This window comes from Pleurodeles waltl, chromosome 1_2, assembly GCF_031143425.1.
Source record: "Pleurodeles waltl isolate 20211129_DDA chromosome 1_2, aPleWal1.hap1.20221129, whole genome shotgun sequence".
Lineage (NCBI taxonomy): Eukaryota > Metazoa > Chordata > Amphibia > Caudata > Salamandridae > Pleurodeles > Pleurodeles waltl.
The window spans coordinates 475,459,943-475,481,116 of NC_090437.1; the positions used below are offsets into that span (position 1 = coordinate 475,459,943).

Consider the following 21,174-nt stretch of genomic DNA (forward strand, 5'->3'; position numbering starts at 1 on the left):
AAAATGGGGCAAGTCAGGCTGAGGCAAAATTTTCGCCTTAACCCGATTTGCGCCATTTTTTTTTAATCCCAACCCCCATTGAAATGACTCCTGTCTTAGCAAAGACAGGAGTCATGCCCCCTTACCCAATGGCCATGCCCAGGGGACTTATGTCCCCTGGGCATGGTCAGTGGGCATAGTGGCATGTAGGGGGGCACAAATCAGGCCCCCTATGCCACAAAAAAAAAAAAAAAAACTTATCTGAACTTACCTTAAGTTCCCTGGGATGGGTCCCTCCATCCTTGGGCGTCCTCCTGGGGTGGGCAAGGGTGGCAGGGGGTGTCCCTGGGGGCATGGTAGGGCACCTCTGGGCTCCTTCGGAGCCCACAGGTCCCTTAACGCCTGCCCTGACCAGACATTAAAAAACGACGCAAAAGCGGCTGGACGTCATTTTTTTTTACCCGCCCACTCCCGGGCGTCATTTTTGCCCGGGAGTGTAAATACGGCGCACATGCCTCGGAGTCATTTTTTAGACGGGAACGCCTACCTTGCATATCATTAACGCAAAGTAGGTGTCCACGCTAAAAAATTATGCAAACTCCATGAACTTTGGCGCTAGACGCGTCTAACGCCAAAGTATAAATATGGAGTTAGTTTTGCGTCGGATTTGCGTAAAAAAAAACGACGCAATTCCGGCGCAAACAGAGTATAAATATGCCCCCTAATTCTATCTAGGTGACTGGAACCTTTAGTCCATATAATATATTAAACTTCTAAATGAGGTTGAAAATGACATGTGATCCTATTACAAGAAACATGGCTTCCCTTATAAGGAATGGAAGGGTTTCGTGCAGCAGCAATAGCAGGCAACCGACAGGCAACAGAACAATAGCCTTAATATAGAAGCATGTTCATCATGCATCGTGTAGAGATCTTTTTTGGCAAGCCTAAAATGCACATATCTCTACAAAAAATCGCTCTCGGGCATAAAAACTAAACACCAGGGGTGGAAGGCCCCTTTTATTTTCAGGTAGGCATCTCAGGAGGATAGATCCAATAGGCTTTCCAGACCCACAACTACAGCACTAAACATTAGACATACTTATGAGGAAATGGTCAAAAACGGAGAAGGCCTCTCTCAATTTTGCACCAAGATTGGGCTTATCTCAACAATAAACACCAATATCTAGGAATCACACGTACTGGTTTTCTGTAATGGTCATGCAGTTTCCACATGGTGGTGGTGATCAGTGTCAGGAAATTAAAAGAGAAAACAGCATTAACTAGAACTCAAACAACATAGAGGGCATTTCACTATGGTTATCATACTCGGAAGCAGAGACAGAAAGAAAATGCTTTGCATCTGTCATGGACTCACTGCTAGAACAAAATCCTTCTTCTATGAAGCTATCTTTAGCTTTCCCTTCCCTCATTGAGCTCTCAGCGTAAGGTACCTCCAAACTAGCAAGATGACTTGTTCATCAGATAACCAAACATTCAAAACCATGTGAATCTGCTTGTTTTGCTTGGAGTGCCCCAAAAATAGACATAGGCTTAAGGCCACCAGTGGTGACAGCTTTACTCTCAAGTACATCACAACATAAAAAGCCTTATTTCGATTTAATATGGAGAAAGAAAAAAGTTTTTGGGACAGCCCACTTAAAGAAATTCAAGGAACCAAGTAAGGCAAATTATTAAAACAATGTCCAGGCCTCTGCCGACTGAAAACTATTATCGTGGAACGTATCAAGATTTGGTCACATCACAGTTGACCTGATCTAAGATACCTGCTTAAAAAAGGTTCATACCTGCTTGAAAAGGTTCCTAGGAATGTAAGATGTCTGCTTGCTAATCAATATAAAGAAGCAATAGAAAACTGCCTCTCTTCTGAACAGACTAAGGCCCTTATTTATACGTTTTGGTGCAAAACTGCACTAAAGCAGTTTTGCACCAAAAAGTTTAGCACCGGCTTGCACCATTTCTGTGCACCAGCCGGGCACCATATTTATGGAATGGTGCAAGCCGGTGCAAAGGGTAGGCTAGAGTAAAAAAAAAAAAAAAAATCACTTTAGTCGGCTGGGGCTGGCGGAATAGGAGGGGGTTTAGCACAAAAAATGACTTTAGGCAGGTTAGAGTAAAAAAATGACTCTAACCAGATTAGCGTCATTTTATGGTGCTAAACCTGCCATGCCACATGACTCCTGTCTTAGAAAAGGCAGGAGTAATGCCCACCACCCCAATGGTCAGCACAGGGGACAAGGGTCCCCTGGGCATGGCCATTGCACCCTGTGCCATGTATGGGGGCCCAACACAGGGCTTTAAACAATAAAATGCAAAATGCAATACTTACCTGTACTTGTCTCTACTTACCTGGTATGGGGTCCCCCATCCTCTGCAGTTCCTCTGGTGTGGGTGGGGGTGCCCCTGGGGCCTGGAAGGACACCTGCGGGCTTATTCCATGGTGTTCTACCATGGAAATAGGCCCACAGGTCCCCTAACACCTGCACTGACCCAGGAGTTAAAAAATGGAGCAAAGCAAGCTTTGCACCATTTTTTTGCCCCCTTCTCCCTCCGGTGCACCAATTTTGCACGGGAGTATAACTATGGCAATAAGGCCATAGAGTCATTTTTTGCATTTTGCATGAGCAGGCCTACCTTGCATCTCATTAAGGCAAGGTAGGTTTCCACTTCCAAAAAATGACTTTAACTCCATAAATTTGGTGCTATATGGGTCTAGCAGCAAAGTATAAATATGTAGTTAGTTTTGCACCGAATTAGAGTAAAAAAATGACGCTAATTTGGTGCAAACAGAGTATAAATATGCCCCTAAGTCTCAGAAAACAGTAGAGGTAAGGGTTTGGCCCATTAGGAAAGGGGTCCATAGGCGATAAAAGAGAATCAATAGCTACTCGGAGCGAAGAACCTAATAAGTCATCCCTTGCATCCCTGATCAAAAAGCCCTTTATTTTCTGTTTGTGGTTTTTATCAGTACTTTCTTCATCTGTAGTTGGTTGCTTATTTTTCCTTTGCAGTCTTCGTTGTTTATACTCTAATTGTTACACCTACTTACCATCCTCAATCCTTCTTCAAATATTCCTCGATATGCCTCTCTTTTATTTTAATTAATGATGAAGTAATATGCCTTCAATGGCTAATTACTACATTTAAAATAATAACTGAAACAGGAAAATCACATTTGTTGGCCAGTATGGCATTGATTGCGCTTATATTGTGCTTATTGATTGACTGACTTCTCACCCCCCCCTATTATCACGTAGGAAATGAAACCTGTGGCTGCCTCTTGTTGTAAAACTGCCTATTGTGCAGTAGCTTTCGTTGACTATAGGATGTTTGCTTGTGGCAGGTCAGTTCCTCGGGACCGTCTCTATTTGACAGGAAGCTGGTGATGTCTACCTTCTACAAATAGGTAAATAATGTGGTCATGAGGTGTTAGCTAGGCCTAGGGGGAATTTAAATTACGATAGAGTAATCAGTAATTTCTGTAGTTCCGAGTTACTCTTTGATGAGAAATTACCGATGAGATTCCGCCCACTTGCGTAGTTAGGGGTAATAAATCCTATCGCAAGAGCATATTTAATGAGAACGAGCAGCTGCCTGCACTGCTGTTTATGTCCAGTTGCATTTAGCGCTATTTTCTTAGTGCAAAAGGCATCCTTGTGTCCATTTTTGACGCTAGGGTGCGTTTTGCCATGAGAAGTTAGTGCTAAATGTGGGGAGCATGTTGGGGGGAAATCCTACCCTAAGAGCACATTTAGCGAGCAGCTCTTCACACTCGCTATTTATGTATCCTTGTGTCTATTTTGGATGCAATAGGGCATTTTTATACTAATAAAATAGACTATTTTTGCGTAATTCCACGTAATCTCACAGAATTATTTTAGGTAATTCTGCATTATTATGCTACATGAAATTATGCTAGTTACGCCCAAACCTAGTGCATTAAACAAAACATTTTAATTGGGTGTTTTTTGCTTTTTTATTTATTAGATACATACTGTAATTATTTAACATTTACTCACTACGTATTCAATTGTTTATTTTAGTTTGTAACACCTATTTTAGTCTGTTCTCTTTTTTGTGGATAATGCTTATAATATTTTTCTGTGGCCTAAGGTGTCAGGTCATGTTACTCAGCTACCAGTTACTATCATGAAATTCATCCAGTGCTCCTCCAGGGGCCATATCTGCACAGAGCTGCATGCCTTTAATGACTGTTTCCGACTGGTGCTGTCTGCATCCCATATGTTAAAGGAATTTTAAGTTATTTGTAATCACATTCGAAGCCTCAAATACAAAAAATACAGGCTCTTGGCTTGGCACTGAGCCAGTGCAGATTTTCATTATACACCCTCAGGAAGTGAGAGCTGTGGCCCGGAATTAATATCCTTTTTTTTATAGTTTCGGCCTGCAAGTAGTAAATCCACTAGGAAATCGGTGCAAGTATATGTTGCAAAAGAAGCAAAATATATTCGGTGTAAAAGTGCCTAAACATAGGTCGGGAAGCAGCTGGCTAATTATCACTTGTCGATCACCAAGTGAGTCAATAATAGGTGGAAAAGGTACCAAAAAGGCAGTCACAGAGTCTGCGGACTCCAGATGGCAAAGTATGCAACAAAATTGTGGGCTTGGCAAAAACATTTTCCATCTTCCAATAGTGCTAAAACGTGACACCACACATCAAAAACAGATGTAGTTTAAGAGCTGTGTAAATGTGAGATGTGTAAATAACTACAAATGGTATAGTTATGCATGGTATATGGACGTGTCTTTTGTGGGATATATCATACAGCTAATGATCATGCAATGCATAGATTGAATCCATGCCCTTCTCTAAAAGTCTATAGGTTAGCACTGCCATTCCTTTGGGTACTGGCTTTCCTTCACATGATGGTAATATTTATTTCATACAACACATATCCTTAATAATGTAGAAATCCAGTCCATCCAAATACATCTCAGAAGTGTAGGGCCAACAGCAAGTCTATTGTACTTTATTCCTTCAAGATATAGCATGGACCTAGATCCATAGAAACGAGAAGCAGTGAAACATTGTATGGAGATCCATAGCACCAAGCAACAGCAGAGCATTTTATGTTGAAGATGCATTAGGATAGAAGGGGTTTGTAGTGGGTGGTAACAGTGTAGGCAAGAACAAAGGCAAATGCTGTATACAACTGATGGTTGACAACACCTCAGCAGCATGTTAAAAACATCATCGGGTAGAGGTTCAAATATGAAATATCTGCTGGACTTGGCCATAATTTTTCAGGTCGTCACAACAGCTATTCAGCTAGAGTTCTTCTTCCAGGTCTATCCAACATGATGGCAATTTGAAACTGCAGATGCATAGTGGTGAGCAAGTAGACGGCAAACTCTCGAAAAAGGCAAAAACTATTGGGGGTCCTCTTGGCATTCTTTAGTCCTCTTGACTTTGCTTGGCCGTCTTGTGGTGAATCTGTTCCTTTCTCGCTGAAAGCCCAAATCAGAAAACAGATCCAGAAGAAAGCCATTTGCATGTGTTTTTTCCAAGACTCGTACCTCATACAACTATGTCCCTTTTCTGTTAATTTCCATGAAAATTCAAGCTCTTCAAATAAAAGAATTAACATTATTTATATCTTTACTCCTTTAAGGCTATCTGATGCATGATCATCATTCCTACTGGAAGTATCTATATTTCCTTGGGCCATAACCACCATTTGCTCATTTGCTGGTCTTCTTTTGCATTTGATGTGTCAACATGCCTGGTCAGTTGAGCTTGACATTTGCTGAAAATTTCATTTCAACCAGACCTTTCCAAAGATTTTGAGGTGAATCTATATGCTTTAGTAAAAATGACTGGCCACCCTTTAAAGTTCTGCTCTGTGATGACTGTACAGTGGGCATGCTCTGGTATTCCGCCAAAATATTGTCTAAAAAATATTGTGAGCCACACATATTGTGTGAAAAATATTGCTATATCAAAAATATGGTGGGGTATAATATACAGGGTAAGAAAATCATTTTAAAGTCTTGTATATTGGTTTTTAATATTGTTGTCCATTATATTGTTTTTTTAAAGTTTTTTTGAGTCTTATTAGTTTTTGTGCTACACGTTTTCATTATTTTAATAATAACTATGTTAATTATATTAGTGTGTTTTCCTAATTTGTTTATATATATATATATATATATATTTATTATTATTATTTTTTACTTTTGTCAATACTTTTGGCAAGTTGTTAGTTTTTTCAGGGAATAGGGTTAGAAGGTTTTTTAAAAATACTTTTCAGTTCTCTACTTTTTAAATATGTTTTAATTTGTTAATTATTTATGTAATTTTGAGTTATTTGGTATATAATTTTAAATACATGGTAACACTTTTCATTAATTGATTGTGCATCGTATTTAATTACCAATCAATTAGATGTATTATGATTTAGGTTTTTGTACAATCATTAATTTTGTATTATGATTATTTTTTAAATAAAGTGTGTTGCTATTTGTTTCAGTTTCTATTTTCATTTATTTTGAGGTTGTTTGAATTTTAGGGTAATAATGTGGGAAGTATGTCAAACCTATTGTTTTACATTTTTTAAATTGTATAATGTTTTTAAATTGTTTTAAGTATAATTCTGTATGTTAGGTTTGTGTTTTTAGCTTTTAATAATTTATATTAAATTATATAATGTGAAAGCATTTTACATGCCTATTGAAATATACTATGTTCGTTTATTTTTATATATAAATATGCAATTTATTTTGGGTTACATTTTGGATAGGTAAAGAAAAATGAATTGACCCCTCCAGAGTTCAACACTTTCCCTATTGTTTGTTATGTTTGAGTTGGAACAGTAAATCTGACCCGTCCTAAGTCCAGCAATTTACCTACTGTTGCTCAGGTTGGAGTTGGAATAGTAAATCTGACCCCTTCACAGTCAACACTTTCCCTACTGGTGCCTACATTCGAGTGGTGATAGCAGAAATAACCCCTCCAAAGTCCAACACTTTCTCTACTGTTGCTCAGGTTGGACTGGGAATAGTGAGTTTGACCCCTCCAAGTCTACTTTTATATCTGATTTTTTAAATTATTTTAATATATACGTTTGTTTTAATTTTGAATGTTATTTTATTGTAAACTATTTTTAATTCACTTTGCAGTAATGTTTTTTGTTATTTTTTTATTATATGTTTGTAATGTAATACATTTTTAATGCTTTAATATCTAGTGTTTGTAATAATTCTTTTTTTACGATTTATGTTTAAACTCTTTTAACATATGTATTTTATGTTTGTAAGTTGTGATTTGTCATATATATTTTAAAGTATTTTTTACAATAATGTAATATTTGTAAGTTTATATAGTTTAAGTGTATAATAGTTTAAAAAATCGATATACTTACCTATTTCTTGACAATATTGTGGTCTTCTACACTTTGCTACCAATCTTTTTGACTTTACCTATAACGTATGGGAAGTCGATTTTTTTGCCCTCAATATTTTCTGGCAGTATTTTTGTTGCTGATATTTTTGTTGATGGTTTTTTGTCATGCAGCCCACACACCTGCCCTCAGTGTTCTCTAAAAACTTATTGAAGTCAGATTTATCTCCTTATTCACTTAGGAAGGCAAGAAACCAGTCCCCGTTTCCATACCTGGTTTGCGTTATAATAAATGGATGGATGGGCAGAAGGGCGAATGAGTGGCTTGGTGGCTTTATACGTAAGTGGAAGGTAGCCAACAGTTTACTAAAGGCCACTCTTGTGACATCACTGCCTTGCTATTCATACCTTCATGGAAAATTAAAAATGCATTTATTTATATATATGTTTGTTGGTTTATTTATTTGGCAAGAGCATGTTGACATCTGTAATATATCAGTGGGTCCAGTCAATATTAAGCAAAATAGTGGTGCCACAGCCAGTTAAATACTGCTTACCATGGCACAACATAACAACTTTGAAACAAACCAAAAAATAAGAAGGCCACTTGGATAGATAAAGAACTGCAAAGCACTTAAGGGCACATTTCAACACTGCAATGCAGATACTTCGAGTCCAAGAACCCTATATATATCTAATAATAATGTGCTTACATAGACAGCATAAAATGTACAGATCATACATTAAGACGGCCACAAAAATACATTACTCAAGCAGGATGGGCAATGCCAAATGCCCAGGCAAGGATTATTATCTAAGAACCAAGAGAAACAACCTCTATTGTACAGCCAAAAACACTCACAGCAAAAACAAAATCCCCATCTATAACCGCCTACCTAGAAATTACAACGTCAGAATTTGATCAGGAACCAAAAGCTGGTCTGATGCCTGGCCTCCCATATTTCCAAAAAGATCCTTTGGTCAACATTGACATCATCTCAATGTTAAAAGAAGAAAATAAACTGCTCTCAGACTGGCAGACAGGATTCCTCCTAGAGAAAAGTACCGAATCTGCCGTCTTCGCAATTTAAGATGACCTAAAATACATTGTTAACAAAAATGGTGCAGCTGCATTACTACTGGACCTTTGAGCAAGTTTTGACAGAGTACACAATGATTTTTTAGACTGGTAAAAAGCAATATAGACTAATTCACTCTCAACAAGTTTTTCTCTTACCTAAGCAACAGATCCTACCAGATTCACAAGCTCAGTTTTTGCACAAAAGCAGGAGATACACGGGAATCTATCATCTCCCGGGCTGGCTTTAGGGCAGTGAGACAGGTGTAGCTGCACTGGGCGCTGACCTGGAGGGGAGACACTGACCTCAGGGGGTGCTGTGTTGAGCAATAACATATGATTTAAAAGCACTTGCTGCGGAGTTCCTTGTGTGTCCAGCTTTCAGATAGAAATAAAAATGCCAAGATAACTCTTGTGATTAATGTTCCTGCTACAGCGAGAGACACAGGAGTTTTGTCTAGTAACAGTATTGACTTGGCACAAAGTAGATAGAGCAGAGGGCCAAAATGCCTGCTTCAAAAAAACAGATCAGTATTTTATGTGGATAGCTGAGTGGATTGGTAAAACGAGCTTTTACCAGTAGTTTAATGTATGTGATAGAGGGGCTATGGAGACATGAGGGGCAATTTAGCCAGGCTGCAGTGAGGGAAACCGGGGAGGAGGTCATGATGGGGTGCCAAAAAAGATTGTCACACCATGTGCCACCAGTGCTACAGCCGGCCCTGACCATCTTAACTCTACCCTGTAACCTATATGTGAAACCACTACTACATCTTTTCAAGTTTCCAACTGATCTCCAACTATATACAAATAATTCTCGAACTGGATAACCCTAAAGTTATAGCCATTGATCGAATAACCTTCCTCATAGCCACTGACCAATGATGTAGAATCCCCTCTAGCTAAATGCTCCAAAAACTGAAATAGGGATCTGTGGTGAATGGAAACATTATGATCCTATGATTTTCTGGCCAAACAAATAGGCACTCCCTTCCAGAAATTGCTCCAAACATGACAAATCTTTGAGTCTTTTTTGCTTCCACAATTTCCATAAATAGGCAAGTGGAGAGGCTGTCTCATTCAATTGTCTACACAATAGAAACACTTGAATGCATCTTTCCACATCTTGGATTTCCTCAAAAGGTAAACGGAACAGCATCAATCATCCTTTCCAAACTTGACTATGCTAACAGATTATATACCACAGCATTCAAATGGCAACTATAAGGCTTCAAAGAATACAAAACTCAATTTCAATTTCTATGCTCTTCATTTACTTAAAAAGCAGATCATAAAAGATACAAATATATCTGTAAAAACGCCATAAAAACCATTAAGCTCAGGAATACAAAGTCCACCATACGAATTATTAAGAATTTGAATAGCAGCAATTCAGACATGCATTATCAATCAATAACATGAAGAACAAATTAAAAAATCATTACATTGTGTGAACGTATTGCATACTTTAAAAATGAACCCACAGATGAACATACTTCAGGACAATAAAGTTGCTGCAGGTAGAGAAGTGTCACTCTACACTTGCGAAATGTATATTTCCATAGCAGGGGCATTAAAGTGTTTGGAAGGGGGAGATAAATTTTACAGAAAAAGTTGACGTGTATTAAAGACTGAGTGGAGGCCTAATCACATGGACGGATACATATATTAGAGGTCTCAAATTGACCTTGATGAAAACATAAAATCCATCTGATGGAGCCCAACCTAAACTGAGACAATAGAATACGCTCCCAAGATCCCAAGACCTGAGCCAAGTAGGGAGCCACCACAGCGAAGTATGCACCAGAAAGTATTCTCTCAAGAAGAGCTTCATAAGTTCTTTGCCTCCTATCCTTCTTACAAAGATCTTACAAAGATCGAACTGGCTCTCAAAGATAGAAGGGCAGCCAAAAGCAATGGCTGTATCTGATGTACTTGAGCCAAGTAATTCTATTCCAATGGGCACAAGAAAGACAATCTAAAATAATCTGTCTGTTTCAGCTAGCCTGGCCATTACACCAGACTGAGCACCACAAGAGCAGGGGGCAAGTTTGATCAGATCCTCAGCATAGTCCAGGTCCAGTTCTTGATGGGTAACAAAGAGAGATGTTGTCAAGGGAACCCCAAGAATACTGTGGCACACTGGATTTTCTTCAACTTGGATACAGCCTATATCCCAGTAACCCATATTCCTGCTCTGTAAGTTCGACTCTGTATACATTGTCATATATAGCGCTAGAGTAAGAGGCAAACTGGCTTATTCCCTATAGAAGAAATAAAGAAAAAGATTGAGCAACTGCCTGCAAAAAACTACTTGTTTTCTATTTGCAGCACAGGGTACACAAGTGCAGGAGCTATCACAATACACCAAGGTAAGTGAACTGAGTCACTTTCTCGATGGTCCTGGCATTGATACTTATACAGAGTGTTTTCACATTTTTAGGGTCATACATCATGATGAAGGTTTTGTGAGATTTGTCTCCAAAACAAGTTGTTTCATGTAGGAGACGAAAAAGGCAAGCAATCACCTAAGGCCATTTGCCATCCTTGCGAGCAACAAGGCATCATCTGAATACAAGAGTGCTGGAATGGATTTTTTATTTACCATCGGGACATTGGATTGTAATTTCACAACAGCTGGTTCTAACCTGTCAATGTACAGCAAAAACAATGGGTGCCAGCAAGCGTCCCTGTTGAACCCCCACCTTATGGGGAAAGTATCAAAGCATTCCCCTCCATCTCCATATCTTGCAGCTAAACCCAAGTGCAGTGAATCCAAAACTCAGTAGCAAGTCTACTTCTAAATGTAAATATATGATGCCACATCCCTGCAGTCAAGAAGGCTCTAGGCTCCGAAAAAGCAAGGACATCCGCTTTCAATCTACTGTGCATCACACACAGCTATAAAATGGCAAAGGACCAAAATTAATTTACGCAAAAATCACTAAATACCCCCAACCAACGAATTTACGCTCCAGACTGGCATTGTGCGTTAACAATTCCTGCTTATAGGAAGACAAACGTTGGTGACACTACTTTCTCTGTTCAAGCCCAAACTATGGAATTCCTTACTTGCAAAGATCAAAGCCACGGAGAATCACTGAGAATTCAGAAGGAGGGTTAGGACCGGATTATTCACAATGTGATCCAACAAAGAATCCACATGAGCTCATTTCTGCCGACAGACAGATACCCTGCAGAGCCCAATTCGGTCAAGTAAGAGCTAAGTCGCCAGAATCCATTAGAAACAACCCTAATATATGACAGAACCATATCCCCTTAGGAACTTACCACCTTTGCATGAGTCTCAAACAAATACATAACAATGACCTATGCAAATCCCCGGGATTATCAACTCATCACATCTTTTCCAGACAAACAACGACCTGCTAAGTGGACATACCACACAAGTACAAATAGTACAAAGTCAAAAACGGTCAGTAATGTTTATATATATATATATATATGGAACATACTGTATCCACACCGTCAACAGCGAAAAAAACAATAACATTTATTGACTGCCCACAGGTTTTGTCTGCTCTTTATAATTTCCCCAGATTGCATCCTTTCTCAGTATTAATAAAAGACCCTGCATGCAAATTAACCTTACCTACAGCTAGGGGGTTCTTCTCTCCTATTTTTATGTTTGAATGATGCTTACCTATCCCCTCCCTACCTTAGTGGCTCTGAGTGCACCCAGATCTATCACATTCGTGCCTTACTCTACTATAATTTAGTAAATTACCTGTACCCCACTTTACAAATCATAAACTCCCCTTCTAAGTACCCATTCCTGTAATACACAACCTTTTGTAGCCTGTTTACTTAACCCACTCTCCTGAATCACAAATTCTCATTCTATGTCGCCTCCCATTGCATTCTCACGATATCTATCCTCCACCACCCTAATTACTTTTTCTAGTTTTTCCACTTGCACGAGCTCACTCTTAAAGTCACACGTAACTCCCGTGGAATGAATCCACCGCTAGAAACTTGAGGAATAGCTTTAAATAGGTCCCTGGAGCACAAGATTAACCCAATAACCAACAAAATTACAGCACTGACTAATTACCACTGGGTTAACCACAAATCTTAGGTATTGGAGTAGCGCGTCTGGGGGAATAAGCGCTAAAAAATGTGATTGCAATACAATTATAGTTAAGCAAATATGAATTTCCCTAGAGATACTGCTCTTCTTGGAACACAACAGCCCTTTGACAAGACGTCGGTGTGGAACCGTGGTTTAGCTTTCGTGTGCTGCCATCTCCTGCCTATGACTGGAACTGCACCCGTTATTTAACGCAAAGCGTGCAAGCTTTTACTACCCCGTAGAATATACGCACACAAAAGTATTGATGAATAACATTTTGTAAGAAAGAATGTCAACAACCCAATTCTACAGATTCACCAGGAGAAGGCGAGTGGTCAACAACCATCTGCCAAAAAGCTGAAAGACTTACCTCCTCGTCAGAGACCGATTTAATTAATGTGTGACTCTCACACCCGTTCTCTTCATTGTTGCCAATTGCTTCAATTTCCTCGTCGCCCTTTTGCTCACTTTCACGTTCTAAAAAAAACCGATTCACAATACAGATCAGAGAACATGCTGCCGCAACAAAAATGATGACACCATCACTTAAAACGCTGCTACCTTTCACCAGGCTCTTGTGAGATTTGTGAATTTTCTCGGATTAGCGCAATTGAAATGTGAGTATGCATGTACGATAAATTAACAGCGCAATTTGAAGACCGGTAACAGAATTATAAGAACATTAGCAAAGACAACAGGTTCGACCTTTGCATAGTGCGTATTCATTGATATTCATGCATATGTGCAGTAGAGCAACAACAGGCCTGCAGATAGCCAACCACTCAGATCAGCAGACATACGCATAGGCAGGCCTGCAGGAATTCATAGAGGGAATAGTGAAACCATCATGAGTGAATTTAACCATGACCAGGGACACAGAAAGCCGAATCCATGCATACAGACCAAAAATAAAGGCTCCCGCAGAGATCGATCACACGCACACGCACACGCTGTGTCTGCCTCTTTCTCTCACACACACATACAACAGGCAGGCAGATATCACCCAACGAGCCCTACAGATAGGTGGCCAACAGGCGGAGTGACAGATTGATAGACGGGTGGCTCCAAACTCCATGCCCACTTAGTCCCCTTAACTGCTAATTACACCGGCACTGAGAATTACAATTAAGGTGCAGCAAAGAGCAGTGCCACTTCCAGCAACGACTTCTACAAGGCAATGACATAGTCCAGCCATCATACCCATCCAGCCGCCGTCCTCTCTGCAATCATTACCTTTAGACAACGCCACAGTGCTCTGTGCATGCCAAGTCCATCCTCGGCCTCATTAGAATAATCATGAAAAGGAATCACTGCAATTCAGTGCATTCATTTCTCTGGTAATAACGTGAAATGATTAGAAAGTTGTGCTGGAAAGATTCTCAGAGTGAGGGTTGTTGCCATTAACAACATCTGAGTTTAAGTCAGAGGGGTTGTGGCAAATGTGAGAGTATGCCAGCTATGCCAAGCACATTCAGTATACTGGAGCATGTTTTCACGGTTATGCAGCTAAAACACGATGAGGTAGAGTGTTCTAATGTAAAAGGAACACATCCTTCACAGAAATTATGTCGGTGCAACTAAATAACCATAAATATCCACTGGACTGCTACTTCCGGTTTGTTTGGGAAGAGCGAGGCTTTCACCCACTGACCAACTTACCAAGGTCTATTTTAAGCACAAATCTGGAGAAACACTGTGCTTCACCACGCATTAAAATACTCTGCAATTAACCCTCTATCTTCACGGTTGTAGGTCCCTATATGCATTATATACATTTATGTCATAACAATGAGAATAAATGTTGCGACTCCATACATGATGCAGAGCAAGTGCACTAATAATTAAACACACATTCACACATTTGATACCACAATGCAAATGTCAAACTCCAGTTTATTATCACAGTGGAGCGAAATTGACATGAGAAGATCACTGTTCATTGTCACACAGATTGTGTGCTACAATTGCTTTTAAAAATAGAGTCAACTCTCCTGGTAGACACAAGACCTCTTCAGGGTCATTTTACCTTCCTGCGCAAATGTAATCCCTTCCATCCTGGTCTTGGGTAAACAATTCTGGGGCTTATTTATAAGAATCTGACGCATTACCATTGATGCGTCAGATTTTTTGTGCTGCCCTGTACCCCTTAATGACGGCATGGTAGAGCTGTATTTACGATATAGAGCTCCATCGCGCACAGTGAACACCCCCACCCAGAAACATAAAACCCTACCCCGTCCTGTCCTAAAAATTACCTACGCCCCCACCCTGAAACCTACCCCACCCTGTCCTAAAAACTACCCTGACCCTCCCACCCTAAACCTTAAAACCTCCCTCACCCTGTCCTAAAAACTGCCCGACCCCTGCCCCAACCCTGAACCCTAAGACCTACCCTTCCCTGTCCTAAAAAGTACCTGACCCCCACCCCTGAACCCAAAAAACTACCCCACTCTGTCCTAAAAACTACCCCAACCCCTGCCCTGAACCCTAAAACATACCCCACCCTGTCGCTGTGTGTCTGAACCACACATATGCATGATGTCTTAACCATGCATTTGTGTGGTTCAGGCACATGTGTGGTTCAGGCAAGCATGGTAATGCTTGCGTGGTTACGGCCTGCATGGTTACAAACTGCATTGTAAAGGCCGTTTCCCAAGGATCTGCTGTATAGCTAAGATAAGAGGTTCTGGGCTGGCTACATGTGAACAGTTTGCACACGTGTGCACAAGTGTGTGGGCTGCGTGAGTGAGACTACTGCAGTGTAGTATTTATGCACAGGAAGTCTGTCACTGATAGGACTCTTCAAGGATTGGTGCTGATCTGGGGTAGATCTTATAATGTGAGTAAGCATTCATAGGTCTTTTGTACTTACTAAATAGTCTGTGGTGCTTAAATGAATTACACATTATAGGTGAAATCTGAACCTAAGTACATTTTCACCCACTTAGGTCTACAAGGTCAAGTTAGGTTTAACTTTTAAGGTAAACATGCATTCTGAGTGTGTTTTCACAGTTCTGTTCATCATATCTACAATCCTGATGGCACTTTAAGAATTGTCATATTTCCCTGGCTCAGCCATAATCAGATTCCAGTCCTTTGTCCCCCCAACAAGGGCAAGTTCAATAATCTGCTGGCCAGCAGGAAGATCTAAGGCATCCTCAAATAATGGAACCATTAACAGTGTTCGACCTGCTTCCTGGAAAGGGAAGGAGTGGGGATGACATATGCACATATTAATTAACTCTTCACACTGGACCTGGATTTGGGAAAGCATTGACTAGTGGCCTGTGTGACGTGCCATAAAGGTTAAAGTGGCCCAGACAAATAAGAAAATAGCTGCATGATTATAGGGCCCTGCATTATTTGTCAGAAGCTGTATTGTTACACTGTACTGCACATTTGTATAGGGCCTGTATCACTTTAGAAGTGACTTATCTGAAACACTATTACTGGATCTGCATCACTATAGTAGCATTGTTTTACCACTAATCTTGCACATGTAACTAGGCCAGTATATACTTTGGGGTGGCCTACTGCCTATGAAAGGGCCTCATGCACTAAAGTTGGAACCTGCACACAGTAACTAGCCAGTACTACTGCAGTGCTGGTGTTAATACCATATCATTCTGTCTCTCTTTGTGTTGCATGCTATGAAAGATTTTCTTTAACCAAGGCGTTAATCACAGCAATGTATGGCACTGTATGCACACACCCACACACTGTTGCGTCATTCAAATGCTGCAGCAAACCTTTCAACTCTGGAAACTGCTCTGCCAAGGAGTGGGTTAGTAAGTGACTGAGGGGGTCATTCTGACTCCCGCCGGGCGCGGTCACTGCGCGCCCGGCGGGAGCCGCCAAAATACCGTACCGCGGTCGGAAGACCGCAGTGGGTACTTTGAGGTTTCCCCTGGGCTGGCGGGCGGCCTCCAAAAGGCCGCCCGCCAGCCCAGGGGAAAACGTCCTTCCCACGATGAAGCCGGCTCGTAATCGAGCCGGCGGAGTAGGAAGGTGCGACGGGTGCTACTGCACCCGTCGCATATTTCACTGTCTGCTAAGCAGACAGTGAAATACAAGCGGGGCCCTCTTACAGGGGCCCCTGCAGTGCCCATGCCATTGGCATGGGCACTGCAGGGGCCCCCAGGGGCCCCGCGACACCCCAGGATGGCGGTAGGGGGTGTCAGAATCCCCTCGGCGGCGCAGCAAGCTGCGCCGCCTTGGAGGATTCCAACGGGCAGTGGTAAACCGGCGGGAGACCGCCGGTTTACCCTTTCTGACCGCGGCTGAACCGCCGCGGTCAGAATGCCCTCGGGAGCACCGCCAGCCTGTTGGCGGTGCTCCCGTGGTCCCGCCAGGGTCAGAATGACCCCCTGAGTGTCTTACAGAAAGGGAAGATTTCATGTGCCTACTGAGGAAAGAAAGGTTAAGAGTTCTGTTGTTTTTCTTTGCATTCTGGAATTTGTAGTCTTGGATATGCAATGAATAAACCAAAACTACAAGTTCCAGAATGTAAAGGAACAAGACAGGAGAAGCCACTGTCCTGGTCATGATGCTTAACCAAATCCAGATCAGAGCCTTCTCAGGTAGAAAAAAGGCAAAGGCATAAAAAAACCTCTTGGTTGGGTGAAGACTTCAAAGGACAGAAGAAAACCAGGAATTCAACACAGGCACTGCATACCACGGCCCAGATTTACAAAAAAGTCATGTAACACAACACAACTAAAGTTAGGTGAATGAGAGAGACTAAAAGTGCCATATCTACTAAAATAAACTGCTGTTTTCCTCTCTTCTTACACAGACGCACTTTAGGCTGTCACGTGCCAATGCACTTATCCTAGCACCATAGTGCAAGGGTTTGTGTGTTCTGTAAGGAATATTTTTTGTGCTGGAACGGGACCCTTTTGGTGCAAAAACTATCCTTTGACACCTCTCTGGCTTTATATGTATACTGTACAATGCAGGACACATGGAAAGGAGGAAGATCGAGGAAAAACGAAAAAAAATCTTCTTGGTATGCTTGCTTCAAGGAAGCATAAGATTTTGGTTCAAACTCCTGTCTGCGAATATTCCTGACGCATCTGTGGACACTGGGCCTGGTGGTCAGGGTAGTTTTTAAGACAGGGCAGGGTATGTTTTAGGGTTCAGTGCCGGGTTGGGGTGGGAGTATGGGGTAGTTTTCAGGACAGGATGAGTTAAGTTTTAGGGTTTGGGTTTGGGACAGGGGTTTGGGGTAGTTTTTAGGGTTCAGGGCAGGGGCGGGGACTTTTAGGACAGGGTAGTGTAGGTTTTAGGGATCAGGGAGGGATGGAGGCTCAGGGTAATTTTTAGAACAGGACGGGGTAGGTTTCAGCATTTATGACAGGGCAGGTTAGGTCGAGTGCGTGGCAACGACGCGGTCATTGTTGTGACCGCGTTCTTAAGGCATGCGTGAATCCATTATACAACCTGGCAGCTTATCCTAAAAGGTGGACACTACACTGCTGTTTAGCGTTTTCAATCCATTTCCATAGAATTTGCAGCGAGTTTAACTCCGTTGGTGAGGCTCGCTCACAGAAAAAGTTAAAAAACTAGGTAGTCAAAGGTGAAAAATCTGGGAGGATAAAAGGGGTGGAACCTATTTTCTACACAATCCTTCATTAGAGTAGATAACTTTTTAATGCATCTTACCGTTTTCAGTGGCCTTTTCTACTTTTTTTTCTTTGTTATTTTGAACGGCTTCCTCCTCTTCTTTTGCTTCAACTTTCTCTATAGCTTCTAGCGCGCCTTTTGTAGTTGGTTTAACTTCACGTTCCTCAGTTTCTTGGCAAGGTGTTGCTTCACATTGTCTCTGGTAAATGCAAAAGAGGTTAACTTTATGAATGTTTCAAATGTTTACAGATTAAAAAAGAAAAATCTACACTGGCCGGCTACTTGCATGCAACTTAGATTTTCACTTTTTATTCTGTGCACAGATTACCACCTCCTTAATTGCCATGCTCTTATGCTGATTCCTTAATATATAAAGCAAGAAGTGAGCTGGTGAAGGGCACTGGTATAGGTAAAGGCATAGGTGTTGAATACTGTAGAGATTTGGCGAGCTGAACAGGGATGCGGGTAACAGAGAGGAAGAAACTGCACAGACTGCGCAGTACAAGGTTGCAACTCACTAGTTATTGATAAAGATAATGTCATCATTCCCACTTGAACTGGTGCTACGTTGCTGGGATACGAATGGCAGAAGAATAATTGCACATGGGAAAAGGGGATGATGAGCACAATATGGCCAAACCAAAAGGTAATCCAGTGACTTATATTTGAAGAATAAGGGGATAGCTCATGCTGCCTATTTACCAGAACATAAGCCTGTTTGGCAGCTGCTGTTAGGATAATGTTACTTACCCTGTAAGCATCTGTTTATTGCATGTAGTGCGGTAGATTCACATGTTGTCCATACTCCTTCCACCTAGAATTGGGCTTGGATGTTTGCAACTTGTTAGATTTCGAAGAAGTCTTTTGAGCCACGAGGTCTCTGTGACTCCGTTGTTAGATTGTTTTTCTCTGCCATTGGGTACGGATGTGTGTCAGCATTTCTCCCATTCTCAACAAGTTAATTGGTTCCCATTAAGGCCCTAGTGTCTTCCTTCCAGTTACCAAGAAGACACTTTGACGACATTTCCTTTCTTACAATGCTCACTTCACTTCTCGAGCCCGTTGTCATCGAGTGATCGGAACACTTGGCCCTAAACGCCCTTCGGCTCAACGCACCCACCAGACTCCAAAGTAAGTTACAAAAGGAATATGACTCTACAGGTAATATGATTCAAGTGTCCATATTTCAAAAGAACACAGTGAAAGAGTCCCAAATGTAGATATTCTTCAGTTCTTTATTTCTTAACTTCTCATAAAAATGTTTTGATTGTAGTCATAGCCAATGCATTTTGTTCCCCCTGGGACTTCTTTAGGGCTACTTCCAATCGCTTTTGTGAAATCAAAACAATGTGCTTGGTCCTTCAATGAGGTCAATTAGTAATCAGGTATAATCTCCGAGTTGAGCTATCTCCAAATGGCGTCTTGTGCAGTTTGCATCTAGCGTACCCTCCAGACTAGCTTCGGAGAATGAGGGTGCACTCGGCGTATTGGAACAGATGCTGTTCTGAATTATGCCCCCAGTGCTATTCCAAATCCTCCTGGGCCGATCTGCATATAATCTGCAACCTTTGCCTCTCACCAGAACATGTCGAAAGCAGATGCTAATCTTGCTTGGCATTCTGAAGCAAGAAACTCCTGAGTTAGTAACAAGACAGATGATTGGCCCATAGCAGGATGTCCAAGTACTCTTTGGAAATGCTTGACATCTTCGGCAAGGTTGATCCACTTGCCACCGAAGAAGAGGAATCAGGTGTCATTTGAGCTTCTGGGATACCAAACCAGTCCCCAGATCATCGACTCCAACGTCTCAGAGTCTGAGGAGGAAGAACTCCCAACACTAGATGATAATAGTATGCAGAGCATGTGTACCTACAGCCACACATGCTACAAACATAATGTTCCTTCCTTACTTTCAGTGCTCTTCAGATCAGAACATATGGGGTTGTTTGTCAAAATTTAATATACATAAATACTGCTGGACTTAAACATCCTGCCCTATAGTTTGTTTACCATAATATTGTACCACTTATTTGTTTATTAGAAGTTTTTTTTAACAGTGCCTTGTTAATGAGGAAGTTATTAAAGTGCACTACAGAAAACAGAGAAGTATTGTTTTTTTACATGAACACCAACATGGGCGAGAATTGGGACTGTGGCAGGGGAAGAGGCAAGTGGGAAAAGTGGAGATAGTACAACTAGGGAACAAAGTGGGCGTTGATCATCTATTATTAACTTCAGTGGCATGATATTCGTGAAAACAATATTTGGAACACAATATTTATGTCAGGCAATAGTCTAACAATGATATTCTGGTATCACATTGCATTTGGCTTTGCATCCGACACTGTAAAAACACAGTCATATTTGTATTGGCTTTGTTAACAGGATTTAAGCTAATCTAATAGACAACACAGATAGGAAGAGATGCAAAACTTACAGGTGTGCTAACTTTAGAAGACAAGTGGTAGCTTTAAATTATGTGAAATGTGAAAAAATATAATTTTAGGTGGACATCTGTCAATAATAGAGCGGTTTTCCACTGAGAGGCCCCAAGTGACATGAAACAGACAAAAACAAAGCTCGAGTTGTTTAGTAGGTCACTTAAAAACCAAAGGTGGAACATTCCATGTTGCTGACCACTAGAGAGTTCCAATCTTTGACATTTATGCCTCCTGTCTTCTCATGCACAGTTATTCCTATGGATCGGTTGCACAGAGGAAAAGATGTTGCCTCCCCTCCTTCAATCCCCCACCAACTGTACTTTAAGTATAAAATGAACCTGGTGTCCTCCCACCCACCCCCACTCTTCTTAGAGCCCTCTACTCTTAAATACACAAAAATGTCCCATGTCCCTCCACCCTGGCAAACCACTCAGGGGCGTAGATTTGTCAGTAAGATTGGTGGGGGGCAAACTCCTGTGTTCCCACGCTGGCACATATTGTTAAAATACATTTTACCACAAGCAAGGCGCACAAGAGGGCTTAAGGGGCAGTGGAAAAGGGAGAGGAAGGCTGATTG

General features: G+C 41.2%; 1 protein-coding gene across 1 annotated transcript in view; it reads right to left on the bottom strand.

Moving 5' to 3' along the window:
• CLGN (calmegin) overlaps positions 1–21,174 on the bottom strand; it is a 317,529-nt gene that overhangs the window by 12,519 nt on the left and 283,836 nt on the right. Inside the window, exons 13-14 of the mRNA XM_069241043.1 lie at positions 18,196–18,355; positions 12,902–13,008 (exon numbers count right to left, since the gene is read on the bottom strand). Of these exons, the coding sequence (XP_069097144.1) occupies positions 12,902–13,008; positions 18,196–18,355 (267 nt within the window). The remainder of the gene's footprint in view (positions 1–12,901; positions 13,009–18,195; positions 18,356–21,174) is intronic.